Genomic DNA, 26,222 nt, shown 5'->3' with positions numbered 1-26,222 from the left:
GGTGGAGATGGAGAGCGGGAATAAAGCGGGAAAAAGACCTCCTGCAGGGGGGATTCATGTCATTAAGGCGTGACGGACTTCATGGCAGATACAGGATGCTCTCCGTGTCGCAGTGGATGGATGACACGCAGGTAAACACATCACAGCTTCCTGCTGACCACGTGACGCACCCACGTGACAGATCAGCTGCTGGGAAAACAGAAACTTACTCCTCATGTTGGTTGTCTAGACCAGTTTTTCAACCTTTTTTGAGCCAAGGCAAACTTTTTTCCACTGAAAAATCACAAGGCACACCATAAACCAAATTTTTATTTTATTTTATTTTTTTAAAAGTGTATATTATTAATATAAAGTCCATCAAATCAAAGCCTCTTAAATTGAAATCAGATAAACACAAGAAGAAGGAATTTTATTATCTTTCACTGGGGCCTGTTTGGATGAACACAGAGCTGCTTTTTAGACCAATACGGTAAAATTGGGTAATATCTCACGGCACACTAGTGTGCCATGACACAGTGGTTGAAAAACACTGGTCTAGCTCATGATTTATGGAACACTCTGTGTTTTTCTTCCAGGTGTATTTATGATTTAAAAAAAACAACAGATTTTTAAAAAAAAAAAAGAGTATTTCATACCTGTGTTTTCGTCCGTAGATGATGCCATCCAGTTGGTTTACTTTGAAATGAGGATGGGTAGTTTTTTATAAGATTAATTCTTCTTCCTACTCCGATTTTTTTTTTATTTTCCTTTTTGCATGAAATATACTACAGTGGTTGTGTAGTAGTTATTGTAACTCTGGAGTATGTTATCTGTGATTGTTTTTTTGGATTTGCCAGTATATTATGGAAAAGAAAAGAGAATTAAAAATGTTGAAATGAAATTAAATAAATAACAGCTGAGTTAATCCATGATGAGATGAACGCATTAAGCACATTATAAGCAGGGATGCTGGCAGGATTTTACACCTGTGGGGGTCATGGATCTTTCATTTGGACACTTTAATATCAGCTTATTTTCTTTCCAGTCCAAAGAATAAAATCCCAACAAAGACCTGAGGATGTGAGGACTTTTACTAATTTGTATGAAGCTTTACAGTCAACAGTCTGCAGAGAATATTTTGGTTGTTAATGATCAAAACAAGTTAAAATAATATGTTTAAATGTTGTTTTGCTTGTAAACTGTCACTTTGGGCCTAATAAATATAACAGGTTGACAATGATATCATACAGATTTTATTTCATTCCTTTCTCTTAGTAATATGTCCTCATTTTTCTTTCTTTTTAAATTTTTTTTTTAACTTTCTACACCAGTTTAGAGTAGAAATATCCATCTTATCTAATATCAGCGATGCAGAACTTCATGTTGCATTCACTGGATGTTGAAAATCTAAATGTGTAACTCTTTTTGCCCTTGTGTGGTTATTTCCAATTTGCAATTAGGAACAAAATGAGATAAAAATCTGTGCACTCTGACTTTTGAATCTTTGTTTTTTCCTAATTAGAATTTGGAAATGACCATAAATGCAGCATTAGCAGCTCAATCATGACACAAACATGATTCATTTTAAAAAAGAAAAAATTAAAGTACCCTTTATAAGCAATCATTTTTATATGTCGGCCTCTAAAATCTGGAAAAAGCAGATAAATGGATCCCAGGACATTCATTCATTTTCTGAACTGCTTATTCCAATTCAGGGTCGTGGGGATGCTGGAGCCTATCCCAGCTGGCTCTGGGCGACAGGCAGGGTACACCCTGGACAGCTTGCCAGTCCATCGCAGGGTCACACAGAGAGACGAACAACCACACTCACGCTCACACTCATTCCTAGGGGCAATTTAGAGTGACCAATTAACCTATCATGCATGTCTTTGGATGGTGGGAGGAAGCTGGAGTACCCAGAGAGAACCCACGCATACATGGGGAGAACATGCAAACTCCACACAGAAAGGCCACTGACCAAACCAGCCAAGGATCAAACCAGTGACCTTCTTGCTGTGAGGCCACAGTGCTAACCACTGCACCACCGTGCAGCCCGATCCCAGGACATATGAAGTCGATATGTAGAGTTATCTGAAAGGAATTGTAGAAACAGGAATTTTTACCAGGATTCTTTATTTTAACACAATCTCATTAACATTGTGTAAAAATGTAATTTCCAACACATATAAATGGTATTATTTGTAAATATATTGATGCAGTTTGTTTGATTGTTAAAATAAAAGAGACAAAGAACAATTGGAACTAGGTTGCTATGCTTTTAAGGAATATTTGAAGATTGACAATATTTTTACAAAGCTAGAAGTATGTTTTGATCATCAATGAATCTAATAGAGTATACATAAATAAAGTGAATGTTTGGCTTTAATGTAGGGTGGAAATCACAATATGAGTGGAAATGAGCTGCTTGGCAGCAGTCTGTGCTTTCTGAGTGCTTTTCTACTTTCATCTTATTTGATCAATTAATTATTTCTTTAGAAATAAAACCAGCCTTTAAATCTCCCCATACAAAGTGGAAATAAGATTAACATTAATTTGAACAAACATAGTCATTTTGACCATAGTTTAGGCCTGTAAAAAAAGAAAACAAAAAACAAAGCCAGAGCTGTTTGTGAATGATACAAACACCAGGAAATTTCTTAACAAATGACTGAATGATGAGTGAAACGTTATCGAGCAGAAAATAACTCAAGTCTCACTTTAACAAAGGTTTCAAGTGTTATCAGAAACATCTTTCAGTTTCAGGTCATCTTATTATAGTTTGTGTCCTCAAACGCAACACTTCAGTGTGTTTCAATATCATCTTATTCAGCGAGCCTTAAGTTTAACCCTTTCATGCAGGAATTAATAAAAAAAAACCAATGCAACTTTTCTTTAAGTACAGTATCTTACCTCTACAGACATATGCAATACTTTTTTATTAGTGATATTTAGAATATTTAATAAAATATATAATCATAATTATATAATGTAAATCTATAAAATATAGCTCTATCATTTTCTTTTCCTATTTATTGCAAAGGCAAACTTGCATAATAACATTATGTTCAGTTATATCATATATTTATTTCTTCTCCAGTGAGTGGAAACGTATTGGATGACTCATTAACATCCACTGTGGTGGTTTATTTACAAAAATACCATCTTCATTCATGAATATGCAAGAAAAAAAGCTTGTAAATAGGTGTCCACTAAACCGCCACTGTGCATGAAAGGGTTAAACTTGGTCCTACAGCATCTGTAGGGTGAATATGAATAAACTAGAATAAAAACCCATTAAACATCACCAAGCTTTTAATTCGCAGTATATAAACACTACAACTAATGCTTCATATTAAAACAGACAAAGTGAATCATAAATAATCTGCATCAGCCGACACGCAGTCAGGACAATCTCAGTGTTCACGTTCGTCACATCGATACCAAATCTATGATACCTGTGTGATTACAGATGAAAGCTGTGATTGAACTGGTATAAAACTTCCTTACACATCTAACATACAAACAGGATGTCATTCAGCTTAGCCTCCATCCTCACTTTAGTTTTATTTGCAAACAATGACTTTTAACATTTGCTTATTAAAGCAACTGAAGATTAGCAGCCAAATATTGTTCCATTTATTTACAGCACAGAGACATAAAACAAAACAAAAGCATGATTACAATACACTGCCTGGCCCCAATTTTTCTAAATATATAGCATGCAAATGCTATATATAAAAACAAAGCAAAAGATTGAATGGAATTAGTTATTAAGCCGGAAATGATGCAGTGCGCAGCTTGAACAAGCAGCCGGAAGACGCGGCTTGTGGTTGTTGAGACGTTAACTCTGTTTCAGACTAAACAAACTGATCACATCAAGCCGGGCGAAGAGCTGTCCAAGGCTACGAGGACTCTTCATCACTGAGGAAGATGTGTACGTAGATTAAAATCCTGACATGTCAGGACAACGAGGAGCGGCTAATAAAATGCTGCAGCGACGTGTGGCCTGGCTCCTGACCAGTAGCAGGGTTCAGATGTTTCTCTGCTTCAACACACGTCAGGTTTATGCCGGATTGCCTCAAGTTTTGCCAAAAACTGACCCCCGTAAGTTGAAGTGAGTGAGCGGAAACAGGGAGGATCTAAAATCTGCATAACTCTGAGGACTGGAGACGGAGAAGGCTGACTGAAACTACACGCCTGTGGAGGAAATGGACAACATTGTCCGGATTCATCAGGCAGCATGAAACCTCAACTCCACCGAGAAGAAAAATGTAAAGGTGGAGATAAGTTTCATGGTATACATGATGAAATCAAAGCCAAACGTGGTCAAATAACATGTCACAAGCGTGTGCCTTTTTTATTTTTGGCCAGGCAGTGTATTGTCTGACACATTTATCTTGTATCAACCATGTAAATACGTGTCAGACAGCACTTTGACTCAGATGATCCACAAAACTGAGCGTCTCTGTGCGTCTCGGGAAAGTCGTCTGATTTTCAGACGCGGTCATCAGTTTCAAGTAAACCTTCTTCCTTCAGTCTTTATCTGCCGTCCAGAGCCTTGTCCCTGGCGATGACCGACTCGTTGAACTTTATCATCAGCGTGGTGCCTTTGTGCCAGTGGGCGGTGACTTTGGCGGGGAAGCCGCTGTGCGTGAGGATAGCCTCCACGATGCCGGCGGTGAAGGCGGCGCAGTTGAGGCTGCTGTTCTCTTTGGGCACAGAGATGTACACATTGATGAGCGGATCTTTCTCGATGATGTAGTAGGTCTTGTCGTCGTCGTTGGCCTGCTCCAGCTTGTCAGCCTCCTTACCAAACAACGACTTCCACACATTAACCTGATGGGAAGAGAGAAGCGTCAGCTCGAGCTGCAAAGTGAACCGATCCTCATATTTATGTCCGTTCACCTTGATGAAGAGCAGCATGTTGAGTACTTTGGTCTCCCTCTTCCCGTTCTTCTCCCGCAGCACCAGCACGTCCAGCATGCTGGCACCTACGCTCTGCCCCATGTCCGCCAGGCGCGTCTGCAGCTCGGACACGGAGTACACGCGGCTCTGACAGTACTGCACCATCTCTGAGAAGAGGAGCGCGAAGGCGCTCAGACTCACTTCAGTCTTGGGTCGAGTTAGGGGGCGCTCCAGGATGGTGGACTTCCCTCGAGTGAACCGTGTGTCCATTTTCTGTGGAGGGTGACATCAGACACATTTAGAATCAGATCAGAAATAAATAGATTTTCCTCTGTTGTACCACGATGGTGGAATGATCTCCCAAACTCTGTCCGCTCTGCAGAGTCCCTGTCTACTTTTAAGAGCAAGCTGAAGACTCAGCTCTTCAAGAAGCACTTCAACACTTAGTTTAGCTATAGTTGTTGGAAAGTTGGAGAAATTAGCCCAGTTCTTTGCAACAAACTTTATCGTATTAATTCTTTGTATTATAACATAGGTGATATTATGGGGTGGGAGGGGACAGAAATAAACACACTGGCTGTTTTGAACGCAAACTGTCGCTGATTCAGCAAAGATAGGAAGACTAAAAGAGAAAGGGACAAAACAAGAGTCACTGGGTTTCATCTGGGTCATTTGTTTCTTAATTACTTCTGGAGAAGCCTTTTTGGTATCTGCTCCTAGACTGTGGCGCCTAGATTTGTATTTATTACGTCCTTGCACAGCTGGGGTTGTTTTAAATGTGCTATCTAAATTAGCTTGACCTTTTTGTTGTGCATTTCCTATTTTTTTGTTTTTGGATTTGCTGTGATGTCTTCATCGTCTCGCTTGGTTCCATTTACAAGTTTCCCATTTCGATTGTATTTCCTAAATCTTGTGCAAACAGCTGACTGGAAACAAAATTTCCATCTCACTAGGCTGAGTAAACATCCACAACGAATTTAAACCTTTTCACTTGTTTTAAATATAAAAAAAAGGCAAATTTAGACTTATGCAGACATTAATTTACAAATGCAAATTACATTGTGCCGTTCCTTTCTAAGAGTTTAGAGAGGGTGGTTTATCTTCAGTTACAGGATCATCTTGACCTACATGGCAGTCATGAGAAATTTCAGTCTGGTTTTAAGTCATGTCACAGTACTGAGACGGCTCTTCTCAGGGTCTGCAATGATTTGAACAGTTGATTCTGGAGCTTCTGCTGTGTTAATTCTTCTTGATCTCACTGCCACTTTTGACACAGTTGATCATTATATTCTAATGTCTTTATTGTTTTTAAATGTCTTGTTATCTACTGTTTGTTTTAATCCTTATGACTTGATTTTTATCTTGTACAGCACTTTGTGTTGCCCATGGCTTGAAAAGAGCTCCAGAAATAGTTTGATTTGATTTGATATCATGTTTGCAGCAGTGTGTAGGTCTAAATGGTACAATACTCGAATGGTTAGAGTCCTATTTAAGTAACAGGAGTTTTTCAAGTACATCTTGGGCAGTTTTCTTCTACAAAAGCAACACTTAAACATGGGGTACCTCAAGGCTCCATCCTAGGTCCCATCCTATTTTCTCTATACTTACTTCCTCTGGGGTCCATCTTTAAGAAATATAATGTGTCGTATCATTGTTACAACTGACGACATTCAGATTTATTTTCCTTTAAAGTCTGTTGGAACCTGTTGTGTGGAAAATTTGCAGAACTGTTTGAAGGACATTAGAACACGGATGGAGCTAAACTTCCTCTGCATAAATGAGAACAAAAGTGAAGTTTTAACTTTTGGGAAAACTGACCTGCTGGCAGGATGCAGTAGTGCTGTAGGCTCCCTGGACTCTTTTAACTGAACTTTTATTAAAATCTTGGGGTTTTCTTTGATTTTAATTTTAAATTTGACAAGCAGGTCAATGCAGTAGTCCAGTCTAGTTTTTATCATTTAAGGCTCATCAGTAAAGTGAAGCCTTATCTGTCGCATGATGTCCTGAAATAGGTCATTCATGCTTTTATTTTTTCTAAACTGGACTACTGCAACTCACTTTATACTGGGATTGATTGGTCTCCCCTCCGTCGTTTACAGCTGGTCCAGAACTCAGCTGCCCGCCTGTTAACGGGAAAAAGACGGTGTGAGCAAATGTCACCTGTACTACATTCTCTTTACTGGCTGCCTGTCTCATTTAGAATAGTTTTTAAAGTTATACTTTTGGTTTTTAAATGATATTTTTTTCAACCTTTTAATGTTGATTTATTTTAACCTGTACAGCCATTTGGATACCTTGTGGTTTATGAAGGTGCTCTATAAATAAGGTTTTGATTGACTGATTGATTGATTCAGTGAATGTTTGACTGTGAAATGACAGTTTTGTGCCAGTGTTTATTTATTACAAGATGAAACAATTAAAAAATCTTTCAAGTATGTATTTTATGTCTCTAGTCAGACATTGTAGCAGTAAAAACAATAAACATACATAGCTATTTTACAACTATTTTACAAATAAGGTAAGGGCATGCAGAGAAATTAACACACACACACACACACACATATTATTATATATATATATATATATATATATATATATATATATATATATATATATATATATACACACAGCAACAAATTTAAGTCTTTTCAATTTTTAAATTTAAAAATAAAGGTAAATTCAGATATTATGCAGATATTAATTTACAAATGTAAATTACACAGTGAATGTTAAATGACAGTTTTATGAATGTTAAATGACAGTTTTGTGCCAGTGTTTATTTATTACAAGATGAAACAATTAAAAAAATCTTTCAAGTAAGTATTTTATATCTCTAGTCAGAGACTGTAGCAGTAAAAACAATGAACATATATGGAAGCTAAAGATATGGGCCTAATATATTCACAAAGGTAATACAGTAGCCTCATCTTATGAGGAAAATATCTGTATAAAACAACTTTAATAAATACAAATGATCTTATACTTAAACTCTCTTTATATACAGTCTATGCCTTAAACACTGCAAAATTGATTATTTAGCTTAATTGTGATTATGACATCATCATGATGACGTTATAACACAATAATAGAAATTAAAATTGTGGTTGCTTTTCACAACAGGCATTAAATTTGTAGCCATAAATCACTGCTGTGTGTACACACATAAATTCTGACATTTGGACGAATAAATCCCACTTTTTGGAAGCAGTCCGGATTTCCACCTGACGTACAGCTGATTTCAGCTAGCCGTTAGCAGCTAGTTATTAGCATCAGGCTAAAAACGTTAGCTCAGGTCTTCCCCTAAAGATTATTGCCTGCATTGAATTCAACAGTACAAACATACACGTACCAAAAACAAACTAATTAATCAAAGTTAATAAGTTAGTAACATTTAAACTAAATAAATCTAAGGGTAAACGCACCTTGTTGGAGCTAAACCAGCTACGTTACGGATCCAGTTCCTGGTTCGTCTTCTTCGTCTCTTTTGTTGACTGCTGTGGACCTTACCACTCTTCATAATTATTCCGCCACCTAGTGTGGCTGATCCTGTACTGAGATTGTTTTTGACAAATTAACTCTGTTTACAGTTGTGCTCATATGTATTCACCCCCTTTCATTAAAGAAAAGGCTGAATTTACAACAGTCACTCAAGTAACTGGATATTTAAAAAAGGAACAATAACTAAAAATTTGCAAAAATATAATTTAGTAATATAAGACACTGTTTTTTCATTTAATTGAAATGAAGAAAGAAAGAAAAATAAAACAAACAAACAATTTGGTTCTGGACAAATTAGAGTACTTTTCTGTTGAACAGTAGGACAGAATACCTGTCAACAGGTGCAGAAGTCTGACTGAGAGGAACAGAAAACACATGACTGTAGCGGAAACATTAAAGGATTGTTCAACTAAATATTAGTTTATGAGTGATGTAATATGTAATAAATTATCTTATTTGTTTGCTTTTTAAAAAAAAAAAAATTCTATTGAACCAGAATTAGAAGATAATGTAATGATTTCAATAACATTTTTATTTATTATTACTTTAGCTTATTTTACATGCAGCTGTTTTTTCCTTCTTTAATGAAAGGGTATGAATAAACATGAGCACAACTGTATGTCATTTTCATTTTGATTACATTTTTAAAATTTATCAACCAAATTCACTGTAAATGTTCACAGATCACCTGAATCAACAGAATCTAATAAAATGACTAATTACACCTCTTTGTCCAGCAACCACTCAGAGTAACTATCATTGTGGCTGCACTTGTTGAAATAAATGAAATGCCACTTTTAGTTTAACTTCTAAATTATCTCCAGATTATGAACACATTCATTTAAAAAAATGTAAAACTTTCTTGTTATTAGAGATTACAGTAACCACTTATTGACCTGTTGGTGTGTGCATACCAGATTGTCTGCTGGGAATGTTCCCACAACAACCAGAGTACATCTACTTCCTGTTTCTTCATGTAAATTCTGCAAGAATTTATGTGGGACTTTTGTCATTGTGTACATATAACTGAAGCAGCAGTATCTATATGACCATCTTGTGCATTTATATGTCTGCCACTGCCATGGGGAACACACGTGATTTGTGGTTTTGGGACTTCCTCAGTTTTGCATCTCTGATAATTAAACAAGAGCATCAGAGTTGCCTCAGAGAGGAGTGCCAGTGATTTATAAAGCGGTGAACAGTTTGCTGCTGGCCAACATTATTCCCGGAAGGTTTCTTTATCAAGCAGCAGCCAGCTTACTGGCACAAGTAAAGTGACTGAGATTTATTACAGAACTCGCGATTTTTTAAAAAAATTGCCCAAGTTGGTCACACAGAAAGACCTTCAGTGGTAAGGGCAACACAGTGCCCATGTTACAGCTGTCAGTTTCCCACATTGCTCATGCGGGTACGGTTGCTGATTAAACACAGGCATAGCCTATCCACAGCGCAACTGTTGCATAACCACCCACTCATTTTGTATACGAACTTCTATAAATAAGAGACGGGCAAAGTGCACACAGTTGACGCTTGGAGCTGAAGGTGTTTACGACTCAAGATGGATAAAGGCTGCTGGAAACTAATCCTGCTCTTTCTGGTTCTGTTGGTCAATATGTGTGCAGAAGGTAATCACATGTTTATTTTGGTTTCTTTCCTAAGATGCAAATAAGTTACAGTAACACTTGCAGCTAAGTCAAGTAACCATAGTAATTTTGTACATATCTTTTTTTTGTTTAATCTTTTTGGACTTTATCCTTTCATTTTATATCTAACAAATGTTTTGTGAATGTGACATTTATTAATGGCTGGTATTAACAATAACAGTTTAGCTCTGGGATTCTTTCCATTGAGCCATGCTGTAGTTGGTAAAAACTTTGTTTGGCATTGTCTTGCTGAAATAAGCAAAGCCACGGCACATGCTAGCTGTGATCTTGTGCCACAGTTTTTAACTACAGTATCTCTAAATGTACAAAAATGTCTGTGTAAAGTGAGAACTCTGAATTTTAAGACGGCACACGAGCTCAGAGCACTGTTTCGGATAAGTAACACCTCAAAAGGACCATAGAAAAAGACTATACATATACACAGTGTTTAGTTACCTGTCGTGCCGTAAATGTCTGGAAAGGTTTTGGCCACTGACGGCTAGCGTCCAAACAACTATGCTTGGCATTTGAAGTCATTTCTAAGTCCATAACTACCACTAGATGTCAATAATTTGTTAAAACTGCACCAAGGAGTAAAAATATCCATGACAAGTTTAAAAAAGAAATGTTTCTTAATTGTGATTTAAGTTAAGGTGACGTGTGTTGATTTGCTAACTGTTGATTCATTAGCTGGTTAGGAAAGCTACATAGCAATATTTTAGCTAACTTTCTTTATGTGCAGATGTAAAGAACAGTTAAAAATGTTGAAATATTATTTAACGAATGTATGTATGTGTGTATGAATACGCGGTACACAGTGATGGCAAAGGGGCGGGGTTTAATAATTTTTTGGCTTCTGCCGACTCCTCTTCGAGTATGTCTGGTTTTGTTGTTTCTTTTTTTTTTTTTTAGTTAGTTTTGGTCTTTTTTGTATGTTTCATTTTATTGTATTGGACATAGTGAAATAAACTTTCCAACTGGAAACACAACCAGCAAAAAAAAAAAAAATTCGCATATTCCTTCAGCCACAGCCTGAAAGCCGTTATTTGGCTAAAACATGATTGTCTTTTTGTCTCCAGCTTCATTTTCCTGCCACATGATTGACTTCATCAAGGCTGTCAAGCAGGTGGAGGATGAGGACGCTGGATTGGAGCCAGTCGCTGTGTTAAAGAGGCTGCGCCGAGTAGCTGGCCTCAATGATGGATTCATCAAGTTCTTCCTCGCAGACGGCGACTCTAGGGGTCCAGAACTGGATGCTAACCTCACAGATTACATCCGTAAGGTTGTGCATCACCGAGTTCTTGAAGATGCCAGGGAAGAAGGAGTAGTTCTGACTCCTGATGGAACCACTGTTGCCCTCAAGCCACTCCTCCTGGGCATTGAAGCTGGTCTTCGCTCCAAGAACCAAGGCCTCTACCAGCTCACTCTGGCCAAAGATCTCAGTCTTTCTCTCAAGCACAGCTCGGCTGACACAAGGCGTCTCGGATCTGACGGCTGCTGGGACAGTTTATATTCCCCTCAAATCTTCGCCCTCTCAGACAGGCCATCCTGGCTTACCACTGCTCAGGTCAACGGAGGAATGGATGGTTTGGTTCTGGGGACGGAGGTTTTGTCCAAATCCATTCGACCTCTCAAGCTCAGCAGTCTGCTGACGGAGTACTACTGCCACCAGCTGGACAGCAAAGGCCTGGACGGTGCCCCACGCCTCATCAGCAGACGTCGCAGGGAGAACTTCAGAGGGCTGGTCGCCTCCCCAGTGCTGGCAGGACATGTGGTGAAGTCGGTGATGCTGCAGGAGAAACTGGCAGGACTCTCAAAGATGGAGGCAAAGAAGAAGAAGCAGCTGATGGCTGTGGTGAAGGAGGGAATGAAAGAGTTTGTTCATCTGTACATGGGTGAGCATGAGATCAGACCACAGTGGAAGTGAAAGAATCTACAAAGCACTTTTATCCAGAGTTTTGTTCACTAAAACAGTCCATCAGATTGAGAACAGAAAACAAGTTTTTTGCTGAAAACGCAGCGATATGTTATGGCTAATGTGTCTAAACGTGTTTCAGATTGCCCACCCATCATTCCTCGGTGTATGTGGGGTGCAGAGCCGTACCGAGGAACACCCACAAACCTGTCTCTGCCTCTGTCCTCCATGTACATCCATCACACTTCCTCACCCAGCAAGCCCTGCCTGACCTTCCAGCAATGCTCTGCAGACATGCGCTCCATGCAGCGCTTCCACCAAGAGGACAGAGGCTGGGATGACATTGGATACAGGTTAAAAAAAAAACAAGTTTGGCATTTTGAAAATCTTAAATGTATGAAGTTTAGAGTCTCTAAGGTCTGGTGTGTTTCTTAGCTTCGTCGCTGGCTCTGATGGGAACATCTACGAGGGTCGAGGGTGGCACTGGCAAGGCGCCCACACCCTGGGACACAACTCCAAAGGCTACGGCGTCTCCTTCATCGGGGACTACGTTGCCAGTCTGCCATCTCAGCACTCCATGGCGCTGGTGAGAGATCAGCTTGCATCTTGTGCTGTGGGTGGTGGCCGGCTGGTGCCCTCCTTCATTTTACAGGGGCACAGGCAGGTGGTCAACACGTCTTGCCCCGGAGACGCCCTCTACGAAGAGATCAAAGGCTGGGAACACTTTGAGGTATGTAGGAATACTTGCAAGCAAGCAGATGTTATCTGGCTATAAAGATGGTGGAAAAGGATCAGCTGGCCGATGAAATAAAGCTGGAATATTCAGTGTCTTCCATATTTGCAAACATTAAAGTAGATAAGACTCAGATGTGGCAATCAAACATCGAAACAGCACGATTTTCAGCTTGTCAATTTTAGTTCGCCCATCGATAATAGCTGGCGCTCCACTGTAGGATTTTAGGGCCATTTATGCTCCCCTACGTCTGTTCCAGATGTTGTCATGTGTCCTCATACTTCCACGTGTCTTTTACGTTGCCATGGTTGCTGAGACAATTCATCCACTAGAGGGCAGTGCTGAGTTCAGAGTTCACTTCCGCATTTTGGTTGGGATGAAATTGTTTACAAGCGTCCAAAAACACCAGAAGAAGTAGAAGAATTAAAACCACAAAGTTTTTTTTTTACTGTTCTTCTGCATCTTCTCCTTGCTCCTCTTCTTCTTCTCTGGTTTGTTCCATTTGCTTGTTGCTTGTCAGCAGGGCCGGATTAAAAGTGCACAGGCTCCTGGGCCCAGAGTGTTCCAGGGGGCCCCTTCCCCACTGCAACATTGTAAAAATTGTGAATAATAAACTGTGAAACGAAATTTCTAACATCTCTCAGCCAATGGTACCAATAGCAATACACTGGACACTGTGGTGTAACTATTTGGCTTTTATGTACATTTTGTTTCACGTCCAAACTGCTGGTGTTTGCCTCACATGGGCCCCAAGTGGGCGTCGGGCTCCTAATGCCCTTTGGATAATCCAGCGTTGCTTGTCAGCTGCACGATTCAACACTTTTTGGTGGTATTGCTCCGTTTTCCGTGTCAAGTGGCAGAAAGCTAAACCCCTTGAAAACTGATTAAAATATGCGCGTAACTGATGCAGGAGATGAAGGAAACTGTCCATCTGTCAGCGTATCGGCTTCTGCATCAAGCATAAATCAGTCTGAGTAATAATTGAAAGCTCATTTGAGGCCAAAGTTTATTTCAATTATCACCAGAAACATCATTTGTACCACATTAAATCTATTCAGATAGTTTAGATCCTTTTGCTTGAATTAATCTCAAGAATGGCTCATTAACAGGCTGGATGAGGAGGTCCATTAATCAGAATCAGGTGTGTTGGAGCAGGAAAACATCTAAAACATGATGGACAGTGCAGGGGAGTGTATATTTATGTGTATATTTATTTTTGTCCACAAAGACAAATATAAGTTGATGACATTTTGCTTTTTCTAACAGTCCTTTAGCGTTGTTTTCAAAAAAAGGTATTAAAATGATTCAAGTGATTATTTTGTCTTTTTAGGACACGAAGAAATGAAAATCATCTGCTTGAGGATGAGAGGAGTCTTATTTACATCCAAACAACAAACAATAAATATTTCTTATTCTCATGTGCTTATTGTTTACACGTTCTTGAACACTATGACCAGATGTTGATTAAACTTTTGTGTGTGGATTTGTTTGATTTTTGTACATTGAACAAGTTTTTATCATGCTTCATCCTTTCACTGCACTTATATGTGGAAATATTTACAATTTCATGCAACTGAATTTATTTGACAACTAAACTTACTTTACATATTAGAGCTCCTGATGTGAGGATTTATAGTCACAAAGTTAATACAATAATTATTATTTCTCCCTCTGGTCTGTGTGGGTTGTAAATCAGAGAAGATGTGACTGATTTCTGTATTAAAAACTACCAAAATATGTTTATAAACTGCAGACATTTACTGTCAAGTTAAGTTTAACATGAATGATCTCACTGAATTCTAATAACTCTCCATAGATAATAATTATTAATGGCTAATAACGAAACTGCTTCCTCCCACTCCTCAGTTTTATTTCTCTCAGGTCAAAAGGTTTGGTCAGTCTGTGAACATTTCTACCAAAATCTTGTAAGTTTGCAGCTTTTCTGAAGGTTTTCTGCTCATTTATAGTTCATTATACTGTGATAAACCATTTCAGCTCCTCTGCACATGTGATGATGTGATATGTGCCACATTCAATCATTCAATCAATCAATCAAAGTTTATTTATATAGCACTTTTGATACAAAAGTAGCACAAAGTGATTTACATAATAAAAAGTAAAAATAAAACAAGGTTTAAAAACACGACTTCGCGTACAAAAACATAGAATTTACCCAAAGTCTAACACATATGCTCACGTTTCACACACACTCATGTAGATAAAACACATAAAACACTCTCATCAAACCAATCTTAGGGATCTACATTGGCACATTATGGCTATAAAGGCCACCGCCTCAAAAAAAAAAAAAAAAAAAAAATCACAGCTGCTGTTACACATTTTTTTTTAGTTTTTTGGTGGAAGCTAGCAGAGTTTTTGTCTCTATGAGAATAAATTCAGATGCATGGCCGTGTATGGCCAGCAATTTCATTTTACAACAATGTCTTTCCATTATTTAACTGTACAGGGTGCCAAATAGCTAAAGTAATTAATAATAAAAGACAAGTCTAGCAGGCTTTAATATGAAATAACATAACAATATGCATGGAATAAACTTCATGTCTAAGATTTTCAGCATCAGATTTCAGTGCAGATGACTTGTGTTGATTTTTCTTTGTCATTACATATCTGGACTTCCAAACATGAAATCCTCCATAAAAAGAAAACAAACATTTTCAATCCTATATTTTAAACAACAGGTTATCAAATGATGTAAAATACTCTACTGGAAAAAGGGTGTAAGGAGATTTAAAAAATTCCTTTTTAAGTGAAATAACTTCTTACAGAATCCTCAATTACACATAATTTTAAATCAATCTAATGTTAACTTGTTTGAAATGGTCATTCCCCTACCTAAATTCTTCCCTTACAGTTATTCCTTTGTGGATTTACTGGCATTGTGTGGAAACATCATCTCCAAGTTACAGCTTTACTTTTTCATTCATTCATTCATTTTCTTAACCGCTTAGTCCAGTAAGGGAAGCTGACGGCGGGTACATCTGGACAGGTCGACACTTCATCTCTGAACACACAACACGTCCAGCCTGGAAGCAGATGGTCTCCAGCAGCAGGAGACCACACCGGGTTCCCTCCTGTCAGAAAGAACAGGAAACTGAGGCTACAATTCACACAGACTCACCAGAACTGGACAATAGAAGATGGAGAAACTGGTCTGATAAGTCTCCAATCCAATCCAATCCAGTTTATTTATAAAGCACCGTTAAAAACAACAAAGTTGACCAAAGTGCTGTACAGAAGAAACAATAAAACATACATATTTACATCATAATGGGGCATCAGCACATTGTTAATAGTAAAACAACCCTTTAAATTAGTCAAACGCCAAAGAGAAAAAATTAGTCTTCAGACAAGACTTAAAAACAAGAAGCGATTCAGCCTGTCTAATGTACAGGGGCAGCTTATTCCACAACTTGGGACCAATAACAGAAAAAGCTCGGTCACCTCTCAGTTTACGCTTCGTCTTAGGAACCACAAGCAGAAGTTGATCTGTGGACCTCAGAGAGCGTGTAGGGGAATACCTCACCAGCAGGTCTGACAGGTAGCGAGGGGCCAGACCGTTCAGGCATTTAAAAACAAATAAAAGAATTTTAAAATCAATTCTGTAACGGACAGGGAGCCAGTGAAGGGAAGACAAAATTGGTAAAACATGGTCAGACTTTCGAGATCCAGTTAAAAGACGCGCTGCAGCGTTCTGCACCAGCTGCAGCCGTGCGAGAGAGGACTGACTGATCCCACAGTACAGGGCGTTACAATAGTCAAGCCGTGTAGTTACAAAAGCATGGATCAAAATTTCAAAATCATGTCTTGAGAGTGAGGACCTTATTTTTGCAAGCTGTCTCAGGTGGAAAAAACTTGCTTTCACCACAGCACTAATTTGTTTGTCCAGTTCAGCTCCACATTCACATGGTAGGATCAGAATCTGCTGGAAACATCATGACAACATGGATCCATCCTGCCGTCAGGATCATGTTTCAGGCTACTTGTGATGTAATGATGTGTGGGTGGGGGCATAATTTCTGAGCACACTTGGGGCGCCTTAGTACAAACTAAGTATTATTGAAACACTACAGCCTACCTGAGTGTTGCTGCTGATCATGTCCATCCCTTTATCACCACAGTGTAGCATCTTCTGATGGAAACTTCCAGCAGGATGATGCACCATGTCACAAAGCTCACATCATCTCCACCATGATGATGAGTTCACTGTCCTCCAACGGCCTCCACAGTCACCAGATCTCAGTCCAGCAGAGCAGCTTTGAGACGTGGTGGTGGAATGGGAGATTCTCATCATGGGTCGGATGCAACTGTGTGATGCTATTATATAAATATAATCTCTCAGGAATGTTTCATACACCTTCGTGAATCTATGACATGAAAAATGAAAGCAGTTCTGAAGGAAAAAGGGGGTCCATCGCGCACTAGCAATGTGAATCTAATAAAATGACCAGTAAATGTAAAATCTATCATCAAAACAACCGTCATTTTCATATTTTTTATATTTAAATGTATTTAGATGACTGCTGGATTTATCTCCCCAATGATGGGTCTTCTCTTGATTCTCTTCAAACATGTCTGAAAAATGTCAAATCTTGGATGGCAATTAACTTTCTTAACCTAAACGACTCCAAAACAGAGATGGTGGTGTTTGGTTCCAGGTCCGCTGATGTACCCTCTATCGATCTGGACCGTTTTCATTTATTTTACAAGCCAGAACATTGGACACTATATCTGCTTTTAAATCTGTGCTGAAGACCCATTTGTTTAAGCTGGCTTTTCTCCATAATAAGTTGACTTTTTAGATCAGATTTTATTTTGATTGCTTTTATTTAGTTTTTTTTTTTTTTTTTTTTATTTATTTATTTTTTTTAGATGTCTGTTTTTGTTTTTTTTAAAAGTTGTCCTAATGTATGTTTTTTTTTTTTTTTTTTTAACCCCCAACAATGTGGCACTTTGGTCAACATTGTTGTTTTTAAAGTGCCTTATAAATAAAGTTGTATTATATTCTAGTTTTCTGTTGCGTTTTAACCATAGACTGTATATAAAGTGAAGGTTTAGTGTAGTGTAAAGGTTTAACCATAACAGGCAATGACATGCAGTTCCACTAGCAACCACACGGGGACGCCAAACGTCCATCTAATAATCAATAAGTCTTTAATTGATTTGCAGCATTTTGGTGACTTGTTTAAAATATTAAACAATGCACGACTAATATAGCAAAGCAATGACTAAATCTCAGTTTTAATTAGCTAACAAAGTACTTACAACATAATACACACTAAACAGAATTAAATTATGTCGGTTTAATCAAAAATCATTTAGCTGATTTAATAGTTTACCTTTAACCATTTATTATTTTATCGGAGAAAAGTATATTTTAAAAAAAAGAAAGAAAGAAAACGCCACAAAGCCCTTTAAAGAAAAAAAAAAGAAAAAGAAAATACTCGTAGTGATTTGTACACCTTAAATAAAGAGTTTCATCTTCTTAGAATTGACACACTTCATGCAGAAATGAAATAAACAGAGCAGCTGTGAAAAGTTACTTATTAAACTCGTCCTGTGGGTTTGCTGGAAACTCTTCCCTTCGCCCTCCCCGTCGACGTTTTACGTAGGCTGCCGTGGCGTGCCTGCAAGCTGAATAACATGGAGTCCTTCGCCTGGCATCTCCCAGGGATCCCAGCTAGGAAGCCGAGCAGCGGGTAGAAACCAGCGACCCCCCCTCCATGGCAGCAGCCGAAGCCGCCTGCGAGCACCGACGCGCGGCCATAAAGCTTCAGCTCCCGGCCTCAAACTATGACGGACGGTGCTTAAACAAACAGCCTTTCACTGCGATCCGAGAACCAGGCCGAATTCTGTGAGTAAGTGTCCTAAAAAAAAAAAAAAAAAAGGAAAAAAGAACTAAAGATATAGGAAGGCGCAGTTTTAAAGGCGTTTTGTGGGTTTAAAGGACAGCGTGCATGAATGTGATGGTCTTCTAATCACCTGACAGCGACCGCATCGATGTCAGCCCCGTCCTCTGGAGCTCCACGAGCTAAACCCTGGGACACCTTGATCCACTCTGGCATTTTCCTGCCTTTTTCTTTTTTTTTTCTTTTCAAGAGGGGCAGCAGGAGAGGACATGGGCCTGAATATAAAGGCCACTTATTTATGTAACCATGTGAGCGCCCTATTTTATTCTTTAAGCTCATAGATATGGTGAAAATAGGTCAGACAGTCCGAAAACTGCAGGTGGAAAAAAAAAAAAAAAATGGTTACAGCCAAATCAAATCCTGATAGGTTCTGCAGACGTAGATGATTACCTGGTATGTTTTGGATGCTTACTTCCAGCTTTTCTAAATGAATGCATTGTGTCAAAGTTCTGTACCATGAAAAACTTCAACATGAGCTCATATGTTTTCCAGAGGAAGAGGAGGCTACACCATGTAGGAAAGCTGGTCACCTGTGGGACTCCATACTGTTCTCTGGGGAGAGGGGGGGGATCATGGAGGCAGATGGGCAACCTCTAACCCCAGGGACCAGCTATGGGCCCCCACCCTTCACCTCAGCTGAACTCAACGCCGTTGAGGTAGTTTTCTCTTCACTACTATCCCTTAAAGCAGGGGAGTTAAAATCCAGTCCTAGAGGGCCAGTATCCGACAGGTTTTTGTTGTTTCCTTCTACCAACACAGCTGATTAAAATCAAATGGATCCAGCAGCTTCTTGTCAACATATTTATGGATTTCGGTCAGGTGTATTGGAGCATGGAGACAACAAAAACCTGCTGGATACCGGCCCTCGAAGACTGGAGTTCGACACCCCTGCCTTAAAGTAATTTTCATAATCAATCCATAATGATTAATTTCCTCCCTTTCTATTCTTCAGTCTTCATGTTCTCCAATGCTGAGAGATGGCCTGATGTCTGCAAAATGCACATGGGACCTGGCTGGAGAGGAGGGCTCGGAGCAGAATATGGGCCCTCAGTCCAGCACAGAGCCAGGGAGGAGCACACAGAGGAGATTCAAGTCCTCAGCCTTTCCTTCCTCCCTAAGCTGGGACTCTGACTCTGAGAAAGAAACTCTAGATGGTAACAACTGGTTTTTTGTACAGTAGAAACCTGTTGCACACACTCACACCCCCAGGGTAGCACGATAAATGGATCATCTTCAGCAAAGCTAGAAGTAGTTATGAATTCAGCTACTACACAGTAAAAATGGATCAGTGTATTTATGGTCGTCGTCTCCTTGTTTTTAATGTTTTTCAGTCTGCTTTAGTCTCATTTGCTGAGTATGAGCAAAAGCTTTAACTGTGGATTTTACCTGTTAAGCTGTGCAGTGATGTTTCTGTGGTTGTGTGTTTTGTGTACTGTGATGTGTCAGAGGAGGAGCAGCAGAACTTTTCTAACCTTCACGGTCTGGCTGCTCACAGCCCTGGATCACCCTCTTCTGGACTCAGGTGAGGAGAAGGTGCAGGGGAACATATTATGGTATTGTGTTTATTATTGTTTTTACCTCAGTGTTTTCTTTGTTGTTTTTGTTGTTGAGAGCTATTTTCATTCCACCAATCTTTCCTAGACTAAGGAATAACCTTCTACTTTATACCATCAACTAAATAATCAGGTCTAGTTCCTGTCGTTGGGTGCATGAACACTGACACTGTTTGGTCCTCAACTGTATGGTTTCTTTGGAACAATGTTAACCTGCATCTGAATTCTTGTACAAACTACAGAAGCAAACTCTGATTGGCTTAAAAACTGTGACTTTCACTTGCAAATGAACCTTAGTGCAGCTGGTTTACAGTGTGAAAGCAAACAGACTGTCCAATGAACCAGAAGAGGAGGTGACGTAAGGCAACGTGTTGGATAGCTCGCAGCCTCTCCTGCTGCTTGTAATAGATAGATTCTTATGAAAATCACATTAGGTTGAAGCATCAAAGTAAAAACACAAACCCCAAGATTGCATAAACTTCTGCTGCATTGTTTTCTTGAGGTGGACGATTCGTTTCCGGTCGTGGCCAGTAAATTAACCGGATTTTCTTCTTCCTTTGTGATCAGCGATCGTTTAGGGGAATATCGCCAATAACTGGCCATTGTTGTAACTAAAGCTGAATTAACTAAAGGTGTGAAGTTTTTCAAACAGCCCCGCTCCCCCAATTCAAGTGAGTCCCTCCATAATATCCTGGTGTGAATGTGTCCTTAAGGCCCTTGACAGTACAAGGCTATGACGGTAAAACAAAAGTTTAGTAGCTTTCTTACCTCTTGTTGATACGGTGACAGAATTTTTCGGTGAATAAAACCGCAAAGAGTTGACAACGACCTATAGAAGGAAATCTTCTTGCAACGCAACGCATGGTGAGTCCTGTCGGTGTAAACTGGAATCGGACTCTTTGGGCGATGGTGACGTCTTTCGCATCATCTTGCATTTGCGCAATCAGACCCTGTGTAACACACTAACAGCACAACAAATATGGCGGGACTTCATGTCATGTTTGTGCAGCTGCATGTTTTTCATTCATTTGACAATGAGTTAACAGGTCAGGTTTACCTTTGTGACAACTGTGAGGGGAGTGAGGGGAATGATGTTTTTTTTTTTTTATTTATTACTCATCCGTTTAGAAATAATTTCATCTAGAAATTCTGCATAATTGGTGTAGCAAAACTGCTGTTTCTAGCCGGTTAACAGCCTGAGTTAGCTTTAGCCCGCCTACCTCCATTAGCTGGTTAGCTTGCATTAGCTCTGGGTTAGCTTAGTTAGCGCTTAGCTAAAGGCAGGCTGGAGTTTGGTAGATGTCAATCATCCACCCCCACGCTCACAACCCCCCATTAGCTCTACCTCTTTGCCCATTTTTGTATTTCTGGGAGCGACAGCACGCGTGACGCTGCCAACATGGCGACTGTAGGAACCGCCCACCGAGCTTTAAATCAGCTCTTCAAAAAACTACATGTGACGTCACAGAGGCTCCGTCCATCTTTTATGCATCATATGTTTTGGTTTTTTTTTACTTGTTCTGAGTCATTTTTTTAGTGCAGTTTTAGGATATCATTTTTAAAATTAAAACCACAATATTTCAATCTTTTTCTAATTCTCAAAACTAAATGCCAAACATATGTCCACACTAAAAAAAAAAAAGATGCACCTTCATCATCATTAATGGTAACTATAAAACAAACTTCACAGGACTGCACAGCTGATTGTATTCACATCTACTGGGATTTATTTACGTTAATGTATGGACAGGAGAAGGGGTCCTTCTGCTTTTTCTTTCTCCATTATATTTTCCATAAAAGCAAAAACTACAGTAACAAGTCAACAACTTCAGTTGAATGAGGTAATGGGAAAGCAGTTCTCCCATGTATGCTTCATGAAGTGTGTGCTTCATGAAGCATACACTTCATGAATGCTAAAGTGTAACTTCAGCATTCATGATCTACCTTCACATTCCTGGTATAAAATAGACAAAGTACAATGTAAGCTGAAGCTAGCTTTCTGCCAATCAACATTTGACTAACGCGTTGCACATAGACTGTATGTAAAAAGATGGACGGAGCCTCCGTGACGTCACCCATAGATTTCTGAAGATCGGTTGGCGGTTCCTACCATCGCCATCTTGGCAGAGTCAAGCGTGCAGGGGGTGATTGACATCTAGCAAACTCCGAGGTGCCTGTAACTAAGAGCTAACCGAGCTAACCAGCTAACGGAGGCAAGTGGGCTAAAGCTAAGTCACATTGTTAAGAGGCTAAAAAAAAACGCAGTTGTCTTGCATTCCACTTCTTGAAGCGGGATATCGGGTAACTGCCAGTCAAATTTTTTTCTGCTGTGAAGTTGGTCTTTTTAACATGGGAGTCTATGGAGATTTGCTCTGTTTTGGAGCCCCTAGTGGATGAAGCTGGAACTGCAATTTTTGGCACTTCTGCATAGGCTTTGCTTTTTACCGCTGGAGGTTGCTGCTTAGCGTCGCATCATCTCCAATAGCTGTGCATAGTTTGAGTTTTGTATGACTTCATGTCTGTTAATGATGAATAAAATGGGGAGAATCCTTCACCAATATGCAACCAGCTCTGTCATGAGCATAATTGTTCATATACTTGTGTAGTAAGCTTCTTATTTTTGGACTGAAGCACCTGAACGACAGTCAGACATCTCACTTGTGAAGTGGCTCATCTCTTTTTGCCTCGGACACAAAATCTGAGTAATTGTTGGTAAAAGTGACTAAATACTATTATATAGTTGTAGGAAAAGAAAGTTGATGTAGTATAATTTACAAAAATAAACAAATGTTGCTTTGTAGTTGCTGGGATAGGCTCCAGCACCCCTACAATGCTGCATTGGACTAAGCAGGTCTAGATAGATGGGTAAACCTGGTTTCTCACAGATCTGTGTCATGAAGCTTTATGTCAGTATTGTAGACATGGATGTTAATTGTAGCATAGTCTCAGCCACAAATGACAAACATTTGCTGTCTATCACTTCATATTTGGCATTATTATACCCTGCTGGTGTGTTTGTGAAACACACAAACAGCTAGACACCCCACATCTGCTTATTTATTCTGCTGAAATGGCACGTTATGTCTTCCCTTCCTACAGGCTTGTTGGCAAAACTGAGCAAGAACCTGAAAGACTGCTGCGCTTCCAGAGTGAGACTGACACAACTGCCCCTGTGGGGGGGCACAGCGACAACAATGAGAGCACAAAGACCGAGGAGCCAAATACATCTCAGCTTGGCCAAACAGACTGTAAGCAGAAACTTGAACTGCTTGCTCATTTCACATCTCGCTTGTTATCTTTGACTTCATTCAGAATTCCCGTTTTTTTCTTTCAGTGGCAGACGGTGAAGTCTGGAATGTATCTGAGGGGTCTGAGCCGTTTCTGTCCAAAGTAAAACCAAAGGACGGGTGCCAAGTGGAGGAGGAGGTGGCGGCAGTACAACGTGAGAGGGAGACGAGGCCCAAGAGAAATGAAACCAAGGATCCCGAGAGAGATGTGTACACCTTCCCTGGAGACTCAGATCCGGAGAGTCCCCCTCCTGCTCCGTGGGCTCATTGCACTTTTATTCAGCGGTGCAGGAAGAAGAGAGTGCTGCTCAGGCCCTTCTCTGGACTTGGCACCCCGAAGCGCACAACGCCTGAGGCGGGTAAGCTGGCTAAAGCTAAAACCACTGACGATGCAAAGATGAATCGAGGGGAAGGGGTTTATGATTTCGAGGAAGCTGGTTTTGGGGACGGGACTGTCGAGACGATAAAATTCGGAGACAAAGTTGGGGAAAGAGACCAAGAGGAAGAAGAAAGCGGGATGGAGCCAAGTAATGAAATTTTCACTTGCGTCGAGTGTAGCATCTACTTTAAGAAGCAGGTTCACCTGCAGGAGCACATGGCCGAGCACCGTCAGAGCGGCGTGGGTGGTGGCAGGCGTCCGGGGAAGGGTCATCGCTTTCGATGTAATGAGTGTGGATGGAACCTGCCAAACCGTCCGTTGCTGGCCGACCACCAAAGAAAGCACCAAGAGTCCCGGCTGAAGATCCTGGAGGAGATTGAGAAACTGAATGAAAATGGAAAAGCAAAAGAGATGCAGACGGCGGTGAAGCCGGCACGTCTTGACCCAGATGTTGCACAATACACAGGCCTGGTCTCGAATCGAGGCGAAATGTCAGACCCAGAAATAGTCAGATCTCCTCCTCTTTCCCCAGCTTCAGTTTCAAAAGCAGACGCAGAACAAGCAGCCGTGGATTTACATACAGTTCCTCCGAATTCAGCTCGAACTGCCACTCAGCCCCGAACTGTGTCTGGCTACCGCCGCCGCTTTGTCTGCTCAAAGTGTAACTTCAGCACAAGAACACCGCAGGCACTGAGTAATCACTCCAAGACCCACAACAGAAAAACATTTACTCTCCAGCCTGACTCTTCCTCCTCAGAGACGTCATCAGGTTTAGCGTCCACCTCCCTGGCTTGTGGTAACTGTGCCTTCCTGACCTCAAGTCAAACCATACTTAGGGAGCACCAGACACTTGTACACCCAGGACAGGTGTCCATCAGCAGGGAGAAGGATGATCAGACTGGCCAGTCTTCAAGATCTAATGTGAATAAACAAATTTCAACCCCCTCCCAAACATCTGAGCATCCTCCTGACTCGCTGCCTGATGCAGCTCAAGACAAAAGCCAGCAAGGAGTCGCTGCCTCTGAGGACGACACGCCACCAGAAAGCGCCGCGGCTCCTTCCACGAGCCCAGGTGTCTTCAAATGTGGAGGGAGCAGGAGGTCCAGCACACGGCCGAAGGCTTGGACTGATCCGCCCAAGTTCAGTCAGGAGATGGAGGATGACAAGCTGCCTGTGAGAGAAGAGGAGGAGAAGGAGAAGGAGAAAGATCAGGAAGATCAGAGGGACCGTAAATCCGAGCTGTCTCAGCAAGAAGGAAACTCAGCTGCTGGGGGGAAGCTGCACATCAGAGCCCAGCACAACACCGGTGAGTGGAAATACTGGAGTTCATGTTAGACTTTGTGGTAGTTGCTTTTGTTTGACGTACATCAAGCATACAACAAAAAAGCAAGGATCAAACTTGTGATTTACAGCCATAATGATCATAATACACATTAAACGCATGTTTGAGTTTTCCATCACTCTCTACATTCGGTTTCCATGGCGACAGAAACGATTGGTTTAGAAAGTTTTTCTCTACTTCAAAATTTTGGTGACGTCCTGCGGGAGGGACTCCGTGATTGGTCGTCTTCTCTAGGTTGTGCAGGTTCAGGAGAGGAGAGCCACGCCCACCTTCGCTGCTCAGTATAACTACTTCTAGCAGCTGTCCAATCAGACGCAGGACATGGGGCGGAGCTTTCTCTGTCCGCTTGTTTCTGGCAGAGGCTGATCTGAGAGGATCAATACAAAATGAATGAAGGGGTTTGATAATTTCTTGCCCTTCTGGACTTGCAAAATAAAATAAATTAGACTGAAATATGCAGAATAGAAACACTTTAAACATTGCCAACGTCTTCTCATCAGCAGTCCAGTTTATAAATGCTGCTTTAACCAGCAGTTGTTTATGAATGCAAACTCCGACTCTACAACAAAGTAACTGTGTTAAGTTGTGTTAAATTCAGGTAACCATGGTGATTTGATTTCCGTCATGTGGAAAACATGGATGGAACAGAGGAATTTGACATTGACGCTGGATTCCATTGTAAAATGTGGCACAGAGTTGAATGTGCTCATACGTGGTTGTTACGTGTTGTTTCCACTTATTTAAGAGTTTTTCACAATGCCTTAACCAAATGGACAAGAAGACTTAAATAAAAGTTAAATGCATTTTGACCCTCCCGTCTGTATGACGTCACCTGAACTGACGGAGCTCAAGTTTCATTCAAGTTTCATTGTTTTACAAAATTAAATTAAACATAATGCTCCCTCCAAAAAAGCATCCATCAAAGTCTATGTGTTAAAGCTGCATCTGGAGGCTGCCCTAAAGAAGATTCTTGAAAAGCAAAAAGAAACTAAGTGGACAACGGTAACCAATTAAAAGATTGACTTTTTTTTTTTTTTTTTTTTACAAAAAAAAAGTCCAGC

The 26,222-nt window shown here is 40.2% G+C and overlaps 3 protein-coding genes across 5 annotated transcripts in view; 2 read left to right on the top strand and 1 right to left on the bottom strand.

Moving 5' to 3' along the window:
• Positions 1 to 3,278: 3,278 nt before the first annotated feature.
• Positions 3,279 to 8,363, bottom strand: trappc5 (trafficking protein particle complex subunit 5). 2 transcript variants are annotated; one of them, XM_079252390.1, is made up of 4 exons: positions 8,307 to 8,360; positions 6,943 to 7,007; positions 4,885 to 5,157; positions 3,279 to 4,815 (listed from the first exon to the last, which is right to left on the bottom strand). In XM_079252390.1, exons 3-4 carry the CDS (start codon positions 5,152 to 5,154, stop codon positions 4,519 to 4,521), a joined length of 567 nt encoding a protein of 188 aa, XP_079108516.1. In that variant the 5' UTR covers positions 5,155 to 5,157; positions 6,943 to 7,007; positions 8,307 to 8,360; the 3' UTR covers positions 3,279 to 4,518. The 2 variants fall into 2 exon arrangements, with proteins under 2 accessions (XP_079108516.1, XP_079108515.1); XM_079252389.1 differs by lacking the exon at positions 6,943 to 7,007 and having other exon boundaries at positions 8,307 to 8,363.
• A 1,577-nt stretch (positions 8,364 to 9,940) lies between these two features.
• pglyrp6 (peptidoglycan recognition protein 6) lies at positions 9,941 to 12,715 on the top strand (the record flags this gene model as incomplete). Its single annotated transcript, XM_079252672.1, has 4 exons — positions 9,941 to 10,007; positions 11,105 to 11,920; positions 12,083 to 12,293; positions 12,376 to 12,715. The coding sequence occupies 4 exons, from the start codon at positions 9,941 to 9,943 to the stop codon at positions 12,713 to 12,715; spliced, it is 1,434 nt and encodes a 477-aa protein (XP_079108798.1).
• Positions 12,716 to 19,126: 6,411 nt separating this feature from the next.
• The window catches only part of wizb (WIZ zinc finger b), a 34,315-nt gene continuing 27,219 nt past the window's right edge, over positions 19,127 to 26,222 (top strand). For both annotated transcript variants that reach the window (XM_079252628.1, XM_079252627.1), the window contains exons 1-5: positions 19,127 to 19,256; positions 19,553 to 19,754; positions 20,047 to 20,122; positions 23,253 to 23,401; positions 23,488 to 25,125. In XM_079252628.1, the coding sequence (XP_079108754.1) occupies positions 19,173 to 19,256; positions 19,553 to 19,754; positions 20,047 to 20,122; positions 23,253 to 23,401; positions 23,488 to 25,125 (2,149 nt within the window). In that variant the 5' untranslated portion in view covers positions 19,127 to 19,172. The remainder of the gene's footprint in view (positions 19,257 to 19,552; positions 19,755 to 20,046; positions 20,123 to 23,252; positions 23,402 to 23,487; positions 25,126 to 26,222) is intronic.

The sequence above is a fragment of the Telmatherina bonti genome, assembly GCF_933228915.1.
Source record: "Telmatherina bonti genome assembly, chromosome: 14".
In the NCBI taxonomy this organism is placed as follows: domain Eukaryota; kingdom Metazoa; phylum Chordata; class Actinopteri; order Atheriniformes; family Telmatherinidae; genus Telmatherina; species Telmatherina bonti.
Note: the sequence above shows the minus strand (reverse complement) of the source record. Positions and strands in the feature narration are given on the sequence as shown.

What these genes read in the sequence shown, in the direction of transcription:
- trappc5 (XM_079252389.1), bottom strand. Translation starts at nt 5,154, where the DNA reads ATGGACACACGGTTCACTCGAGGGAAGTCCACCATCCTGGAGCGCCCC. An exon ending in ACATGCTGCTCTTCATCAAG is followed by an intron (nt 4,816 to 4,884) that starts GTGAACGGACAT and finishes TCTTCCCATCAG; the next exon opens with GTTAATGTGTGGAAGTCGTT.